The following is a 19,543-nucleotide window of genomic DNA, read 5'->3' on the forward strand; positions in this document are numbered from 1 at the left end:
TTCCCGTGAAGGCGCATACCCGCTACTGTGTGCACTCGCTCGCTCGCACTCGGTATGCGTATTTACGGTAAAGAGTATGTAGTCGTAGCGTGCGACTCATTCGTTACACATTTTCATAATTAATGTAGTTTGTAGATCATGATCCCTTTGATAGTTTCTGAAAGTTTGGTTAATATAGAATGTCCCTGAACGGAGGAATCCCTCTTTGTATTGTACGAAGGGTCTAACAGGAGTCATACAGCAGTGTTTGGTACCCATCGGAAGAGTATTTAATTAACAATATTCCGGTGTTGGTTTGGAGCGTATTAATCGCTCGTGCGGATAGTTATGGACATAAGAAGTTTATGTCCATTTCTATTATTTACTCATACTCAGGTATGCGGCGGGAAACCCTTTTTCCCACCCACCTGAGCTGTTGGAAATCGTCACAGCCCACCTGTATGAATCAACCTATGACCTATTGTTATGATGCAGGGCCGAATTCCTTCGTCCAATGGACAATGGGATTGTAGGGACTATGAGATTGCATTGTGTGTGGGGCATAAATAGGCAGGCCGACCATATCCAACTTCACTCTCATCAACGGTTTTCTTGCTGATAATCGGGAGCTGGATATCGAGGCGCATGCGATCATACCCTTTGTGCGTAAGTTTTCTCTCCGTAATCATTGTCTTACTGTGAGCCAATTTCTCTCATCTCTCTCCATTTCTCTCTCTCTCTCTTCTCTTTTCTCTCACATCTCCCCTAGACTAGTATTGTATTGTATTAGATAGTATCGTATTTTGGTTAGGAAGTATCTGTTATATTGTAGTGTATCATTTGTACTGTTATTCTCTTTTACAAGTATATTAGATATAATACAGTTAATAGGCTTTGGACCCTAAACCAGTATCTGTGTATTTCCTATAGTTTTAAGTGTTCACTTGAGCGTCGGTGACGCTCAAGCAGCTTTGTAGTTAGTCAGGTTACACAAGGTTGCACTTACACCCTGTATTCACATTAAGGTATTCTGTGTATTTCATTGATAAAAGGTTTAGACATAAAGGTATAGCGTTGTGAGCGTCTGCGCCGCTGGTGATCTCCTCGTGGTCTCGAGCGTCCGCTACGCCATAGCGAATCATTACTCTAGTCATAGCCAATAACATGCTGTCCTGTGATCACTGGGCCGTGAGCGAACGTGACGCTTGAGCGTCTCGCCTACGGCTAAGCGATCGTTACGCAACTAGCGTACCCTTACGGTACTTCTTAAGTAAACAGCGTACAGTGTTCTTAGACTTCATTTAGGGTTGTTTATACGACAAAAGAATTTAGTATTGTCACTTCCAATGCAAGTTCTGTTCTGCTTCGTATACAGACCCAGTCACACACAGTATACAAGGCGCTACCCAAAAGAAACAGGAATTAATGATTTGTTAATTAATTATTTGTACATTTTGGAACTTCAGTCACCCTCTCTCTGGGAGAGAGCAGCCAGGTCGGCTCAGCAAGGGGCGGGACAGTGACGTGACGAGCAGAGGGGGTCAGACCAGAGGTGGAACGGGGGCATGGCTGACGTATCACATCATGTAAGCCACGCCTCCGCTGGGTAATGCCGCTATTACGGCATTATACTGGAGGGGGCATGGCTATGATTACGCGATTCAACAAGAATCGCGTCATCGACTGCCCGGACCGCACACTTCACTCGCTAAGTGGGCGGCCGGGCAGGGGGGACCCCAGAAATCGGGAGACTTGCCTGCTCTTCCGGGGGGCCGGGAGGGTCACCCGATTTTCCGGAGCCTCCCGGCCATTACGGGAGAGTAGGCAATTATGCCCTGGGAGTACTCTCCACTTGAATCAATACACTTGTCCAAACGTTTTTCCGTTGCTGAAATCATTTTATAAACTCTCCTTTGTTGATGTCTTTTAGTACTTTTGCCGTTTTTTTGGTTTCACATCTTCAATATCGGCAAGAACGTTTTCCTTTTAAGGTCTCTTATCATCCGAGGAAATCTGGGCGAGATCGGGTGTATACGGTGGGTGGGGCAAAGGTGTCATGTTGTTTTTAGTTAAAGATGTCTTAACACCCAGCGCTGTGTGAGCAGATGCGTCGTCATGATGGAAGAATCAGTCACCTGTTCGCCACAAATCGTGACGTTTATTCCTTAAAATGTGACGCAATCTTTTCAGAACTTCAAAATAAAAACTTTGGTTGACAGTTTGACTCTGGGGCACAAACCCCTCTCACATCCTAGAGACAAATGAGCATTGTTTTCATGTGTGACTTCAAACGTAAGTAGGCGAAAGAGGGAATGACTCATTGGAAAGCAAAATCACCGCTAAACGCTACCTTCCCCCGCAACATCGCGGGGATACTGGCTCAGAAGGGTTCCGCAAACATTCACTGAGTGGAGGAAGCCCGTACTACATGTTCTCCGCCCTCTAGAACACCCTCGTACATATGTCAAATGGATCAGCGCAGTCTCCTCGTGCATCTTAGTCGCATTGCATTTTCGGCAAAATAAGACTCCCAAAGTTGGCAGAGATGCGCGGGACCTGGCATCTTGAGCTGCATGGCATATTAAGCCTAGATGTATGAGGACACATCTGTAATTGGTTGCTATGGGTAACTTCACTTGTCCACTTCTCTACTCTGTAGAAGGTTTGATACATACTTTGCGGTAAAGGCAATTAAACTGCTGGTGATGCGGAAGTGTGACCGTTTAGCCCATGTCTTCTGTCTGACAGATCCCGTTTCCCGGCAGCGTGTCTGCACAGAAGTGTGTGTGTGTGTATATGTGTATATATATATATATATATATATATATATATATATATATATATATATATATATATATATATATATTTATTATAATATAATATAATCACTCTGGTGCTGGGATAAAGAGGCACAGTTGCAATGAAATAATAGAGTGAGAGTAGGAACATCCGTGGATTACTGGCTGAATGTGAGCTTGGGAACGGAGCCAAAAGGAAGAACGTTCTGACTGTCATTTATCCCGCGTCTTCCAGCCATGAAATATTCTCCGTGTGGGATTAATGACCCCGCGCGGCACCTATTTACATTTTTATTTGGTTTGTCAGATTATGTTCTTTAGCAATTAATAGGTAAAACGGGCAGAACCTGACAGAGTCGTCTTCGATCTGTCTAAAATATTGACATTCTGTAATAATTATCTTAAAGGTTTATTAGACTTTTTGTCTGGAGAAGGTAATGGCTTTGATGTCTGTAATCCGTCAGCGCTTGATGTCGCTATGGGAAACAACATATTTATGTATAAAACAAGAGTCCTTATGGTGTGTGATGGGGGAGCATTGTAAGAATACGTGATTATTGTAATTAGAGCATTTTCTAGAGATTCTGTGCAACTTGCGCGCCCAAATACCAATGTAGCTGCACTTCTTTCTGCAACGATAGGTGGTCATAGGGCACCTACCTTAGTAATTAGTCCCCCTCCTGTGTTCGATATCATCATATTGGAGATGAAGGCATGTGACGGAGCGCAGATCTGGCCAGCAAGTCAGTGAACATAATCTGGTGTGTCGCTCTCTGCTCTGGTGCTTTTAGCACACACTCATCTCTGTCTCAGCAGTGAGATACAGTCCAGATGGTAACCAGCGGTTGTGGCCAGTGGGGGTGTCAGTGTGTTCCCTTCTAGTGAATACAAGTCATTTGCACAGACAGTGGCCAAAAACCAGTCCTGCAAACCGGTGGTCATTAAAGCTCATACTTTCCACTCCCCGTACGTCTATACATGTTGTGTTAGGACAGATCCCTGGAGCGGCTGATTCATAAAGCAACATACTATTTATATTCTGATATAATGATGCCGACAATGTATTTCACAACGTGTGTCAGTATCTGGTTTTCGGCTGTGATTTCGTTGGTTAAATGTTTTCCTGTAATGGTCGGGACGGGGGTCAAAGGTCTTTCATTTGAAAACACTCATCTCCACGCCGGATACACTGCAGATTTTTTTTAAATAAATCATAGAGACAATGTATCAATAGGATAGATCCAAAACCCTCAATGCTGGCTGCGATGGTCACTTACCTGTTTCCTGGCGTCTTCATTGTTACTCCCATACGGCGCATACGCGAGCGATCTCTAACCCCCCAACTGCGCCTACATGAAAATAGTCCTGGAGGGGACGGACGCTTTCATATTTATTATTTCTAGTAATTACACAGTTGCCGATCCCCTATCGATCCAAAGTATCAATACAGGATCGCCGGTTGACCATCCATATATTACATTATAACGACCTCCCACTACTACAGCCATAAGTGTAACTATAGTGGGTACAAGGGGTGCCACTGCCCACTGCTATGGGGCCCAGAGGCTTAGTGGGCCTGGACTCAGGGTATAAAGTAGCATACCCGTTCCCCAGATTTGCCTTCTACGTAATTGGGTCTGATCCATTGCCCAGGCTGAATTGTGTGACATAACATTCTCAGAGAGAGGTGTGTGTGCAGAGGATGTTATAATGGTAAGGGGACATAGTCTGATCTCATTATAATGTGGAAGGCATTATAATGTTACATAATAAGAACTGGGGCACTGTAATGTGACACATTATAATGTGGCATAATATGAACTGGGGACACTGGACGCGCCCGGTGTCATGTCTAAAGTGACGGGAGATCACGGGGCGGTATTCAGTTGATTCCCGTAATCGCACCCATAGCAGTCGGGTTTAGCCACATAAAGCTGCAAAACCCAAGTAAACTAATGGGCGCGATCACGAAAAGTCCCGTTTGGGTGCCCAGGGGTAGCGAGCTGAGATGATGTTATCACAGTCATTTTCAGAAACGATTGAATAGCTGCTGGCAGGTGCAAATGAGGGTGGGGGGGGGCAATTGAATTTCGCCCTGTATGTCCTATTGTTAAATTGGTGTGATACTGTGTTAGATAATGTGCACTGGCAGCCCTACAATGTGACACCATGTAAGCTAAGGCGCTGCGATAGGTTCAGAAAATGAACTATGACTACTGCTGCGGAGAGAATCATTCGGACAGGGGCCCCTTCAGTATTGTCTACTCTCCTGAGCAGTCCCCCCGCGCCAGGTCTCCCGCATTCAACCCGCTCCCTGGTGAAGTGGGCAGGGAGAGGAGATCATACAGGGAATTGCGCTGCAGTATGGAGGGAGCGAGGCTAAATAACGCGACCCATGAATCGCAGCATTTGGGGGAGCGGAGCCTACTGATATGCAGCCCCACCCCCCGCAGTGGCAGGCAGCGTCTCCTCACCGCGCTTTTCCCGGAGAGGAGATTTTTAATGCAGGTAAGTATGTTGCTATTGTTACACCCGTATGCTGGTGACAGTGTCTTATCTAGAAGTAGCAGACTGGGGGTCTATATACTGAGCCTTGGAGAGAGATAAAGTAGACGGAGATAAAGTACCAGCCAATCAGCTCCTAACTGTCATTTTTCAAACACAGCCTGTCACATGTCAGTTAGGAGCTGATTGGCTGCTACTTTATCTCCGTCCACGTTATCTCCATCCAATTCTTAGTAAATAGACCCCTATGTATTTTGTACCCGCACAGGTTGGTTCAGTATACGTGTCACATGATGGTTCTGCCTTACTTTTGTGCATTAAGGGTCTTATTCAAGGTTGATTGCAAGACAACATTTTCCTCTAATGGGCAAAACCATGTGCAGTGCAGGTGGGGCAGATGTAACATGTGCAGAGAGAGTTAGATTTGGGTGGGTTATATTGTTTCTGTGCAGGGTAAATACTGGCTGCTTTATTTTTACACTGCAATTTAGATTGCAGATTTAACTCACCACACCCAAATCTAACTCTCTCTGCACATGTTACATCTGCCCCACCTACACTGCACATGGTTTTGCCCATTAGAGGAAAATGTTGCTTTGCAATCAACCTTGAATTAAGCCCTAAATAGCGATGTTTTTTCCATCTGTATAAAATGACATGTGATCCACGGTTCTGTCTCGTAGCTCCCAAGTCTCCAGATTTTGGCAGGACAGTCCTGAGTCATGGACCTAGAAAGGGGCAGAGATTAACCCAAAAAGTGGGCAGATCTGGGGTGTTTCTATATGCTATAATGTTAGTGTTTGTGTGGGGTGTGCTTACGTGGGTCACACACAGCACTGAAATAGTAAATCAGGACAATTGCGCGACGTGAAGTTTGTCCAGGTCACCAACTTCCCTCCGTACTTCCTTTCTGATGACAAATAAGTTATAGGAACCTCCCCGCAAATGTCATTATTAGAACTGGCAGCAGAAACAGGTAGAAATCTGTGAAATAATTGCAGAAAGGAATATAATTAGCGTCTGCACGCATACGCGGAGTGGAAGCTGCTATAGGTCTTATATAAACTTGTAGCTTTAGGCGAGTGCTGCCTATATCTATTCATCCTGTTCATTTTATCAGACGTTGGGATAATGGTGAATAGTGCATTGTGAGTCCGGGATTTCAGGGTGGACACACGGAAAACTAGGTACATGTGAGTCTTGTTCTCAGGTACCTGCTACAGTGTAATCTATTTCCCTATGAAGCTGCGTGCTGGTGTCCTTACATAGAAGCTACTGTACTAAGCTCCAGATATAATATGTGCTGGATCCTGTTACACTTCTGAGTTACAGACACATTTATAGATTAATTAGGATCAGTTATTTCATTATTTTTAAATGCAGGAAGATTTTCTTTTTAAAATAATTTGCGGCTAGACAAAATAGATAAATCCATACAACCAGTGATAAATAGTTTTATGACGGAGTTTTCCAGTGCGCTGAGTGCTTTGTCTCGCGTTCTCCATTAGCCACAAAGCTCATTTTAATTACAAGTGGTGAACTGTTCCGATGCGCAATAACTGGCTGGCACCTATTCTGGAAAATTACTAATTAGCCACCTCTAGCCGTTTAGATGTTGTGTTCCCGAAATCAAATCCTGGTGTATGAAGTACTGTCACTGCAGATTTGTGTCACCACTGTCACCTGGACCTGTGGGCTGAAGGCATCTAATCTGGCGTTATTGGATGGTCAGTTCTACGACCAGTGACATGCAGAGAGCGTCTTGCGGATTATATCTCTGTAGAGAGACATTGCTGATGTATTTTATAAGTGGATGACATCAGCAACAGGATTTGATAACTACATGGTGGTAGAAATTTCAGAGATCTCAGTTGCATACATTTGCAAAGGTATGGGAAGCCTGTGGAAGCCAAATGTATGCAACTAAGATCACTGAAATTTCTACCGCCATGTAGTTATCAAATCCCATGGCTGATGTCATCCAGTGTGCTGGGGGATACCAGTGTTTCTTGTTCAGAATAACCCCTGCCATGCACCTGGATGACATTACTAATTGGATTATAGCATTTACCAAACTTCTTGTTGATGTATTTTATACCATCCAGATTTGTGCAGCTCTTTGTCCTGCAGGCCAAGTTGCAAGCGCCACAGCGCCGTGTAACTTAAACGCCCACATTTGTTACATTGATTTCTATTTCCTAATCTAAAGAATTTTAAGTGAAGAGAAGAATTGGGGAAGACAGAAAGCTGATACAGCGGGTTGTCTTGTAGGAAAGCTTTGGAAATTTGCTGCGCTCGTCACACTGCGATACAGCCAGACACACTAATTCGTATCACGTCCTCAGTACACGGAGAGGCCGAATCTAGTACAAAGCCCATTTCATCCTCCATGCTGTAAGGTGCAGAACATGATACGTACTTCTCCCTAGACAAATGACCATTAATGTGATCGCTGCAGGGCTGTGGGGGCCGCATTGTAAATGGAAACATTCCAAAGTAAGGGACGTGCCGTTTTATGGTCATATTGTGTAAAGTCTCAGTGACAATACAATTAAACCATATATAATACTGCATAACCAATGCACATCTTTGTATGTAACGCTGATCTATAGCTCCAGTAACTATTATATTATGCAGCTGCAAATGTCTAACTTACAGTACTGCCCAAGTGGCTTATTATATAACGGGCTTAATGTCCGTCAACACTGCCCCACCACTGATTGTGACCACTCAAACTGCGGATAATGGGAGCTGTGCACCCCTGTTACAGACGCACAATATTCGTCTGGCCGCACCCAAGCCCACAAACCAAGTGATCACATCTTACGCTAAAGTTGAAGGAAGAGCATAGTCACTGATCCACCCGGCTCACTATACACTATATCAGTGCTGAAAGTAGGGTGGTACGGAGTACCATTAAGAAAGTTGAAGGTGGTACACAGTACCATCAGCCCTCCACTGGGGCATAATTTATAAGGGACATTTTTGTGTGTGTGACATAAAATGGTGTCACTGGCATAACTGTGTGTGGCATAATATGTAATAGGCATTACTGTGTGTGGTATAATATGTAATAGGCATAACTGTGTGTGGCATAATATGTAATAGGCATTACTGTGTGTGGTATAATATGTAATAGGCATAACTGTGTGTGGCATAATATGTAATAGGCATTACTGTGTGTGGTATAATATGTAATAGGCATAACTGTGTGTGGCATAATATGTAATAGGCATTACTGTGTGTGGTATAATATGTAAGGCATTACGTTGTGTGGCATAATGTGTAATGGACATTACTGTGTGTGGCATAATGCGTAATAAGAATTACATTGTGTGGCATAATGTGTAATAGACATTACGGTGTGTGGCATAATGCGTAATAAGCATTACGTTGTGTGGCATAATGTGTAATAAGCATTACGTTGTGTGGCATAATGTGTAATAAGCATTACGTTGTGTGGCATAATGTGTAATGGGCATTAAGATGTTTGGCATAATGTGTAATGGTCATTACGATGTTTGGCATAATGTATAAGGGGCATTACGGTGTGTGGCATAATGTGTAATAAGCATTACGTTGTGTGGCATAATGTGTAGTGGGCATTACGGTGTTTGGCATAATGTGTAAGGGGCATTACAGTGTGTGGCATAATGTGGCCATGCCCCTATTATCATGTAGCAAGTCCCCTAGTTTTGTGTGACCACGCCCCCTCATGACGCGACCACGCCCATTTTTTTTACTATCTATACCACTAAGAAAAAATGTCTACTTGCACCACTGCACTATATACTAATACACTAGGCTTAACAGGAGGAGCCCCCTCCACCCCCACAACACCGGTGCCTAGTGTTCCTCCAAGACCCCGGGATGATGATGGTCATAAAACTTTTTTTCTTTTAAAAGGCCGCCATGGCTGTTCATTTGGTCAGTATGTTGAAAAAAGGATGTTGCATAATATATAGAAGTACAGTCAGGGTTGGACTGGCCCATAGGGGCAGAGGGGAAAGCGCTGTGAATACTTTCCGTATGCACTGTATGTTACATTATACTGCACAGCTCTATGGTGTATTTCCTGCAGTGCATTGCTGTTATTAATCTGTTACATTATCTCTAATGGTTAGCCAAGCCTCTGTGGTGGATGGCCACACCTACCTTGGAGACTGGCCACACCCTTACGTATGGGCCCATACCACAGCAATTCCTCCGGTGGCCCCTTCATACCCCAATCCGTCACTGGACATCAGTGGCGTGCGGTGAGGTCAGTGGCTGGTGAGGCACTGCAGCCATAATGTCTGCCGAGTCCCACCGAAGACCCCTACTGCCGTTGAGCCAATGTCCGCTACCACCCCCGAGCCGATGCCCGCTAGGTTATGGCTAAAACCCAGTTGGAGAAAGAACCTCTGACATCACGAGGGCCGAACAGGGTACCCGAGATGTACCCTTGTGATTCACCACGCTTTGGGCACGGTGGCTCGCTTCGCTCGCCACCAGGTTATTAAAGGGAGTAGTGGGTGGCGTGCATAGTGAAAGAACTGTCCCACCAGCCTAGCTCCTCCTCCTGACATCAGAGGTCCTTTAGCCCACTTGGTTCTAGCATCTACCATGCCCGCTACCGCCACTGTCCCTGCGTGTGCCAAAGGCACACGTGCTCCCGGAAAACTGGGCGTGATCTTGCAATGAGGGTGTGGCCACACAACAAGTCCTCAATGGGAATGCTGTTTTCGTTTGACGAAGTAGAGGGTGATGCCGTGGAAAGGCAGAGGATGACAGGAGAGAAATGGTGATGGGAGACAGTGATGCAGGGGAGATGCAGTGGGTGACAGTGAGAGGGTGATGGAGAGAGGCAGTGGGTGACTGGTAAAGGGTGATGGAGAGAGGCAGTGGGTGACAGGGAGAGGGTGACACCAGGGAGAGGATGATGCCAGGGAAAAGGTGACAGCAGTAGGTGACAAGTAGAGGGTGATGCCAGGGAGCTGGTGACAGGGAGAGGGTGACAGCAGTTGGTGCCAACTGCGGGGGACAGGGAGAGGGTGATGCCAGGGAGAGGGTGACAACAGAATTTGCTGCGCTATATAAGAAACTGTTAATAAATTGGGAAAAGCTAGTGAGTGGACTCTAGGACAGCACCAGAGTCTACTCATACCCCTTTCAGACCACCACCTATGAACACGGGTTATTGACACATGAGCGCACATGACCTGTATTCAGGTGCGGTCTGAAAGATACAAGGGTTGAAATACTGGGTCGAGTATTTTAACCCTGGTCACAAGCAGTGCTGAACCTGTGTTCAACCGGGGTTGATGCGACCCATTTCCCGTTCACCGTGTGTGTATGGGTGGCGCTTGGAGATCATGTGATCTCCAAGCGCCGCCCCTGCCGTGTCACCACTGATGTCACCAACCCCGCAATATACCGGGTTGCAGACAGTGGCGGCAAGGGGCCTGAGGCGGGTCGCACACTGGGAGTTCCCGTATCAGGCTCCTGTGTGCGACCCGGCTGAGGCGGTCTGAAAGGGGTATTACTTGTGCCGCCGGCTAAAAAGAAGGGTCCCTGGATGAAGACGGCACACTGACCCCTCCTTGCTGAATACACCTGTGTGCGTAGATAAAAATAAAAATCCCACAAAACATCACTACCCCCCCCCTACACACACACACACACACACACACACACACACACACACACACACACACACACACACTATAGTGTCCCCAAATAACTTCACTACTATAATAGAAGATAGTACACAACCCCATGAAGGTGATACAACCCCCACCCCACACATTAATATTTACCAAACCACTCCCCTAAAGATAATATTAATACAAAACCCCTATAAAATATTAATATATATACCCAGACCCCATATATATATAAAAAATCCCCCATTCCTCACCATTGATTGTGGGAGGTTGCAGTCTCTATATATTCCTCCCTGGTTCATCCCACGGAGCTGGCTGGGGAGAAATCATATCTTCAGGAAAGGGGTGTGGTCTCTGGCGTGAGGGGCGGAGCCTCAGGAGGGGAGGAAGAATGGATGTATTGCTGCAGTAGAGATTGGTGGCTAGTCCAGGGCGAGGGAGTAGCCTTGCAGGCTCCGGGCACTGCTGCTGGTGGCTCTGCCGCTGCTGCAGACATGTCAGACTGTGACCTACCTGCATTCTCGGCCATACAGCAGCTGAAGGAGGGGGGGGGGGGGGGAAGAAGCGGCCGCAGCTTATAGCATCCATCGAAGCCGCACCTACTCAGTAAGATAAGGGTGGGGAGGGGAGGGGCCCGCATATGTAAATAATAGTTAATACAAATTCATATTAGCTGAAAGCACGCCCCATTCTAAAGCGGCACTTCTGCAAGGTGCCGCTTCTGCTGTATTTTTTTTAACGGGCTTTCACTGCCCAGCGCATGGCCCCGCCCCCCTCTTCCTGCTCTCTCAAACTGACAGCTGGAGGCACCGATAGCGGTGCCTCTGAAACACGTTTAACACAGGTTTATTTTTCAAGGAAAAAATTATTAAAATAATATCGGTGCTAAAGCAGATACTTATGACACAGAATATGTGTCCTAAGTATCGCTTTGTATTATTTTAATAATTAATGACAGGGGAGGCACTGCCTCCTACCTCCCGTGCCTCCTCTGACTTCAGGTCCCTGCTGGACATGCTGCGTTTCCAACTACCGCAGGCTGCTATTGGTGTTCAGTAGACGGATGAATCATATGACTGTCCGCTAGGGCTGCGTTTCTATTGCGGATATTGGGGGTCATTCCGAGTTGATCGCTCGCTAGCTGTTTTTAGCAGCCATGCAAACGCTATGCCGCCGCCCACTGGGGAGTGTATTTTAGCTTAGCAGAAGTGCGAACGCATGTGCAGCCGAGATCTACAAAAAGTTTGTGCAGTTTCTGAGTAGCTCTGAACCTACTCAGCGCTTGCGATCACTTCAGACTGTTCGTGTCCGGATTTGACGTCCTACACCCGCCCAGCGAACGCCCAGACACGCCTGCGTTTTTTTCAGACATGCCTGCATTTTTCCAAACACTCCCTGAAAACGGTCAGTTGACACCCAGAAACGCCCCCTTCCTGTCAATCTTCTTGCGGCCGTCAGTGCGACTGAAAACTTCGCTACAACCTGTGCACAACCACAAATGGCTTTGTACTCGTACGTCACGCGTACGCATTGTGGCCCATACGCATGCGCAGAAATGCCAATTTTTAGCCTGATCGCTGCGCTGCGAACATCGGCAGCGAGCGATCAACTCGGAGTGACCCCCATTATGTCACCCCACGTGCCTTATTTCTAATAATCACATTTCTCATTTGTTTTTGGGAATTACAAAGAATTTAATAAAAAAGGACTTTCTGTCAGAGTTTATACAGGCGGCGAGCCTAAAATGTAAGATTGCTGTATTATTTTAAATCCGCCACCGTTATTGATTTCTGAAACTAAACTCTCTGCTGTACTTACCACTTTGCAAATCACATGTACGCGTCGGACATAGCATCGCAGTGTAGGACGATGAACCCGAACTCCCAGAGTGATGACTTTTACTGCTTCTAAAATTCTTCATTTAGCCGGTTGTTGGGAAGTGGTCTCCGCTAACTTGATTACACATGGATCTCGTTAGCAAGCTTAAATCAGAAACTTTTAACTGTGAAATCGTTGTTCTTTCATCAGTCAGTAAAAGTCTGTAAGGCCAAAATGATTACAATGCCAAAATCAATATTACAAGTTTGTAGGTTTTTTTTTTGTAATTGCTCTGGGTTTAGCAAACAATTTCTAGGAAAGTTGATTGCGCAGCTCTGTTAGCACGGCCGGTCTGTAATGCAAGAGGCCTTGCTTTCGCACCAGCGCATATGGATGGTTGATATAACATATTCCTTTATATTGTGTTGTGTTTATTTTTATAAAGATGTATCAATTAACAAGCCTTGATGTAAAGTGTCGCAGTAGCTGCCGTGTAATACGTACTGGGGGTAGTTTGGAGTTGATCGCAGCAGCAAATTTGTTAGCAGTTAGGCAAGACCATGTGCACTGCAGAGGGGGGGGGGGGGGCAGATGTAACATGTGCAGAGAGTTAGATTTGGGTGGGTTATATTGTTTCTGTGCAGGGTAAATACTGGCTGCTTTATTTTTACACTGCAATTTTGATTTCAGTTTGAAAACACCCCGCCCAGATCTAACTCTCTCTGCACATGTTACAGCTGCCCCACGTGCACTGCACATGATTTTGCCCAACTGCTAGCAAATTCGCTGCCGCGATCAACTCTCCATTCCCCACGTGCAAGGAACAGTGGGGGTAATTCAAACACATTTACTTCCTTCCCAGGGTGTACGGTACAAACCGGACCCCGATCCAAGGTTTAAGGGGATGTAGCATACAGCTGTGTATCCGTGCTCGTTAGGAAGTGTTTAATTGCAGGGATGCTAAAAATGGCGGAGCATTGCTCATTCGTAATTAAGCACTTGTCATGTAGAATCTTTGTTGGTTTTAGTTTATTTGCTGCTACGGTCCTTAAATTATCCCGTATATTCTATTGTCACGGGTTATGAATAGCTGTGTACGTGTGACATGGTGAATAATCCATTGTTACATCCTGTTGTACCGTCATCTCGGGTTGCGGAGTTGTTATATCTCTGTGGTGTGATCTGGAGTCATCTCATTAATTAGGCAAGACTTACAGTGTGCTAATTGTCCCATAATAAACTGTTGCAGAAGTCCTGCTTGCGCACAGATAGTGTGCAGGGAACGAGCAGTGATCACTTGGGCCAAGACGGGGAACAATATATATCTTTTTTATAATCGTTTATTGTTGGATTACAAAACCAAAAAGATTGTGTGATCTCTGTGTGTAACATTAATATCATTCATTTAATCATCGCTTGTGAAGAATATGAATTATATACTGTAGGTCCTGTGGGTTATTTAACAGTTTATCTTACCTAGCTTTTAGCCATGATTGGTTGCTATGGGCAACGACTCTACTTGTCCTCTTTAGACGCTTTGATAAAATCTCCTCCGATATATCACAGGACAAACATTGGACCCCAAGATTCCCAGGGGGCTTCCCAAGAGTTAATGGCATGGTGTCTGCAAACGCACTAATAACCAGTAACGCCCCACGCACACCCGGCCGGGCAATCAGAGGAAATTATCCGAATAAAGAGACACGTGGAATAATATGCAAATAAAGGAAGGTGCTAAGATCAATGCATTCATTTATAATCTCCCCGATTTTCAAAATAAACTAATTAATGTGTGACTTACTGTAAGTTAGGGAAAAATAATAATGATCTAGCGTTGCTGAAGGTTTACCTGGTATGAATCGTATATGTATTATCAGAGCTGGTCCTAACCAATAATTCCGCCTCTGACCCTTCACACCTTTCCCAGCACCATCACCCCTCACCCATAGCAGTCCTCATTTTGGTGTTCCTACCCCCTATATTTTTAATTGAAACAGTGCGCACATTCGGTGCACAGCTCAAAAATGGGTGTGTTCTTGCTGGGAAGAGTAGTGCAACTTTATTCACATTATATAATGCGATAGTGTCCCTTATTTACGTTACATCACACAGTAGTATCACTTTACCTTATATACGTTACTAATCACAGTAGTGCCCCTCATTCACATAACATCATACTGAATTGCTCCTTATTCACATTACACCACACCATATTGCTCCTTTATTCTCATTACACCACGCCATATTGCTCTTTGGCCCTCATTCCGAGTTGTTTGCTCGCTAGCTGCTTTTAGCAGCATTGCACACGCTAGGCCGCCGCCCTCTGGGAGTGTATCTTCGCTTAGCAGAATAGCGAACGAAAGATTAGCAGAACTGCTACTAAATATTTTCCTGCAGTTTCTGAGTAGCTCCTGACCTACTCACAGATTGCGATCAGCTCAGTCCGTTTAGTTCCTGGTTTGACGTCACAAACACGCCCTGCGTTCGGCCAGCCACTCCCACGTTTCTCCAGACACTCGTGCATTTTTACCTGACGCCTGCGTTTTTTTAGCACACTCCCGGAAAACGCTCAGTTATCACCCAGACACGCCCCTTTCCTGTCAATCATTCACCGATCAGCAGTGCGACTGAAAAGCGCAGCAGGATCCAAAACTGCTAAGTTTTTAGTTAAATAACTAAGCGCATGCGCCCTGCGTGCCTTGCGCATGCGGCCTGCGTGCCTTGCGCATGCGCAATTAGCAACAAATCGCAGCATAGCGAAAATCGTCAACAAGCTAACAACTCGGAATGACCCCCTTTATTCACATTAGACCACACCATATTGCTGTTTATTCACATTAGACCACACAGTAGTGCCTTTTCTATGTTACGCCATACAGTAGAGCACCTTATACACATAATGCCACACATTAGTAATGCATTTATACACCTAATACCACACAGTAGAGCACCTTATACACATAATGCCACACATTAGTAATGCATTTATACACATAATACCACACATTACTGTGCCCCTTACACATATGACACACATTATTAGTGTACTTATAAACATAATGCAACTTACACATTATGCCAACCTTTATTAATGCCCTTATACACATAATGGGGGTCATTCAGACCTGATCACACGCTAGGTTTTTTCACTGTGCTGCCATCAGGTCATAACTGCGCATGCATGTACACCGCAATGCGCAGGTGCGTCGCACGGGTACAAAGCAGATTGTTGCTGTGCGATGGATTGTACAAAGAATCCATTCGCACTGACCATTTTCTGGGAGTGGTTGGAAAAAGGCAGGCATGTCCAAGCGTTTGCAGGGCGGGTGTCTGACGTCAATTCCGGGCCCGGACAGGCTGAAGTGATCGCAGCGGCTGAGTAAGTTCTGGGCAACTCAGAAACGGCACAAAACTTTTTTGTACCGCTCGGCTGCACATGCAATCGCACACTTGCTAAGCGAAAATACACTGCCCTATAGGTGGCGACTATCTGATCGCAGCGCTGCAAAAAAACCCTAGCGAGCGATCAGGTTTGAATTAGGCCCAATGTCCCTTACACATATGCTGCACATTATTAGTGCACTTATACACATAATGACACACTTAGTGCCCCTTACACATATGCCGCACATTATTAGTGCACTTATACACATAATGACACACATAGTGTCCCTTACACATATGCTGCACATTATTAGTGCACTTATACACATAATGACACACTTAGTGTCCCTTACACATATGCCGAACACTACTGCACAACCAACCCACCCGCACTCAGCACTCACATGGCCGCTAACACTGTGACCTCTGCCTCTGCTTGGACACAGTTGTGTCCTCATACATCATGCTTCAATATGCCATACACTAGGAGATGCCTGGCGTGAGTCAGCTGGCAGCTCTGCTAACGTCGGGTGCCTTTTTTTTTTTAAATGAAAATGCATCTTATTTGCATTACTATGTGGCTAGGATGCACAAGCGGCTTCTGCTGATTAAAATGATATGCGGCATGCCTATATACTGTGTGAGACTGCGGCTGTATCAGCATACGTTACAGTGATTTCCAGGAATACAGCCGCAGTCACACACAGAATATAGGCATGCCTCATATCATTTTACTCAGCAGGAGCTGCTTGTGCCCCTAGGCATACCAATTGCCCTTGGCCTTTTGCCTAGTTTGCCTATGCCTAGGGCCGGCTCTGCATATTATTATTAGCAGGGGCTGACTGGGAGCAATAGTGAGCCTGGCCATTCTTCATGTACGCAGGAAGGGGCGTGGCTATGCATCATGCTGGTGGGTCGTAGGGGGCGTGACTTCATGGCACGCCCCATTTTAGCATGCCTGCTGAGCAAAGCATTGGGAGGCGGAGCTGCCCAACCACGCCTTCAGGCGATTGTGGCAAATACCAGAAGGACCGGTGACCTTTCTTCATTTGCATATTATTCCACGTGAATCTAAATGTGCTTAATCTCCCCCAAATGCCCGGCTGGGTCTCCCTGAGGAGCCGCGTGTCCCCTGTACTTGGTCTGAGAGGACCAACACTGGAACTTTGCATTCTGCAGTGAAAAACAAATGAGACATTCAAACCCTCTTGGACCACCATCAAACCTTCAAATTCAAGGAGGACACCGCACCTATTGAGGACTTTCAGAACCAGGCTGGTTCTCGATCTGATGAAAGAGATCTTCATATGGGACTTTACCTCTAGCGGTTGGTTGGTTACATTTAAGGGTGAGACTGCGCCGTCAGTCCGTCTCTACTTTCTGCTATCCAGGACACTGTTTATAGGAACGTGATACATTGCTATTGGCATTAATTAATGTGACCTCAGTTTTACCAGCTTATACTAGTTACCACCATATATATGGTTTTATACAGTTTTTAATTTCATATTTTATTAAATGTAACTTTCACTCAATCCTTCCATTGAATTTTGAAGTTAATTACATATTAGCGCTGCTATTTCTTGTATTGTTTTGGTCTGAGAGGACCCCTGGAATTGGCGCTGTAAATGTTACTTGATCAGTTGGGGCTACACCAATCTATCCTCAATGCTGCTGACCATCTCATCTTCCTCTCCAAGCGTAGTACGTCCACCTCTCCTGTCTTCCAAGACCTACACTGGCCTCCCCTTCCCCTTCAGAATCCAATTCAAGCTTCTCACACTCACTTACATAGCCCTTACCCACTCCTCTCCCATCTACATCTCTGACCTTATCTCCCTTTACTCTCCCACCCGTCCTCTTCTCTCTGATAATGCATGATTCCTTCCTCCCACTCCTTACCTCTGGAATTCTCCACCTCTCGCCCTCAGACTCTCCACCTCTCTACAAAACTTACAACGGGCTCTCAAGACCCACTTCTTCACCAAACCCAGCCAAATCTCATCCTAACCCTCTGTTACATGCTCACTGCTACCCAATCTGTGTCACCCTTGTCTGTCTGCCCTTCCCCTCTAAACTGTAAGCCCTCACGAGCAGGGCCCTTTCACCTCACATGCTTATTCTTCTCTTACTAATCATATACTCCTAGCACTCTGGTTCTGCCACCCTGATGCTTATCTCAGTGTCTGTCCCCTGATGCAGCAATGTGTATATACCATGTACTTGTCCTGCATTGTCGTGTACTGTAAGTCGCTGTTTATGGTTTGCTCATTAGTTTATGTACTTTGTTAGGCGCTGCGGAACCCTCCTGGCGCCATATAAATAAAGGATAATAATAGACATGACATGAGATCCTGTCTGTGTAACTGCCATGTGCTAATGACTTTTGTCTTCTTCTACCAGCTGTTTGCGGTGTTCGACGAGCTGGAATTATCCGCCAAAGCAGAAGATGCAGCTGCCATGGCGGACCGCCTCAGCCCTAACCCGTATGAGTCAGAGCCAGCGGCTCCGCACCCCACGTTCCGGCCGCTTCGGGGAGAGATAGAAGTCACTCATTCCGCGCTCAAGCTTGGTACGCCCTTTCTTCCATGTTGTCTTTATACAGTATGAATAACCATTGTATGGTATTCTTGGTAGCCATGTTGGAGTAATATCTAACCACCAGTCCCTCCTAGCAAACGCTTCCCAAGAGTAAAGCAGTCGGTTTACGTTCCCTGCCTTGTTATTGTGTATTCTGTGTGCGTTCCCTGCGAGCGCAGTGTGTTATGGAGTGAGAACATCTATGACAGTGTCGCTCCTAAGCCTGAGTGATGGCGTCAGACTACATTCTGCGGGAAGAGAACGTTGCAGAAGTCACTGTCAGAGTTTCCTTGTTTGCTTCGTAAATCACAATAAGCCGCACCTGTCGCTGGCGCTCGTCCTCGCCATTCCTATGCTTCCTGCGCGTTGAATAGATTATTGGATCACTTAGGATCTTCTTCACAGGCTGATTGTAACCACAGACATAAGAAGTTACAATATCAATTGTTTGATACATTGTTTTGCTATTTTATCAGTTTTTCGCTTTCAGATGCGTTAAAATGTGTTATTTTTTTCCTGTAATTTATGCCAGCACAGACAATGGGAGCCATGAATATCTGCCTTTGTGTTAATGTCCTTGTACGGCAGACGGCGTGGCAGCCCGGCCTCTCCGCGCTCATCAGCCAGAATGCAAGAGGCGCACTTTAGTAATAATACAATTTCTAGTGTCATATCGCATTGTAAGGACGTGCTAGTGGTAATTAGCTCTTTGATTATCTCCATAACATCTCGGCATTTACAATTATAAGAACTAATTAGGTGAGAAACAAATGACAAACTGCAGAATGGATTTCAGGGATTAAAGAGAGCAGACGTGAAAGCGCGCTGGCCGCT

General features: G+C 45.6%; 1 protein-coding gene across 3 annotated transcripts in view; it reads left to right on the forward strand.

The window, feature by feature from the left end:
• PARD3B (par-3 family cell polarity regulator beta) overlaps nucleotides 1–19,543 on the forward strand; it is a 1,283,796-nt gene that overhangs the window by 262,885 nt on the left and 1,001,368 nt on the right. For all 3 annotated transcript variants that reach the window (XM_063932652.1, XM_063932653.1, XM_063932654.1), the window contains one exon: nucleotides 18,533–18,701. In XM_063932652.1, coding sequence (XP_063788722.1) covers nucleotides 18,533–18,701 — 169 coding nt within the window. The remainder of the gene's footprint in view (nucleotides 1–18,532; nucleotides 18,702–19,543) is intronic.

The sequence above is a fragment of the Pseudophryne corroboree genome, chromosome 7, assembly GCF_028390025.1.
Source record: "Pseudophryne corroboree isolate aPseCor3 chromosome 7, aPseCor3.hap2, whole genome shotgun sequence".
Taxonomy (NCBI): Eukaryota; Metazoa; Chordata; class Amphibia; order Anura; family Myobatrachidae; genus Pseudophryne; species Pseudophryne corroboree.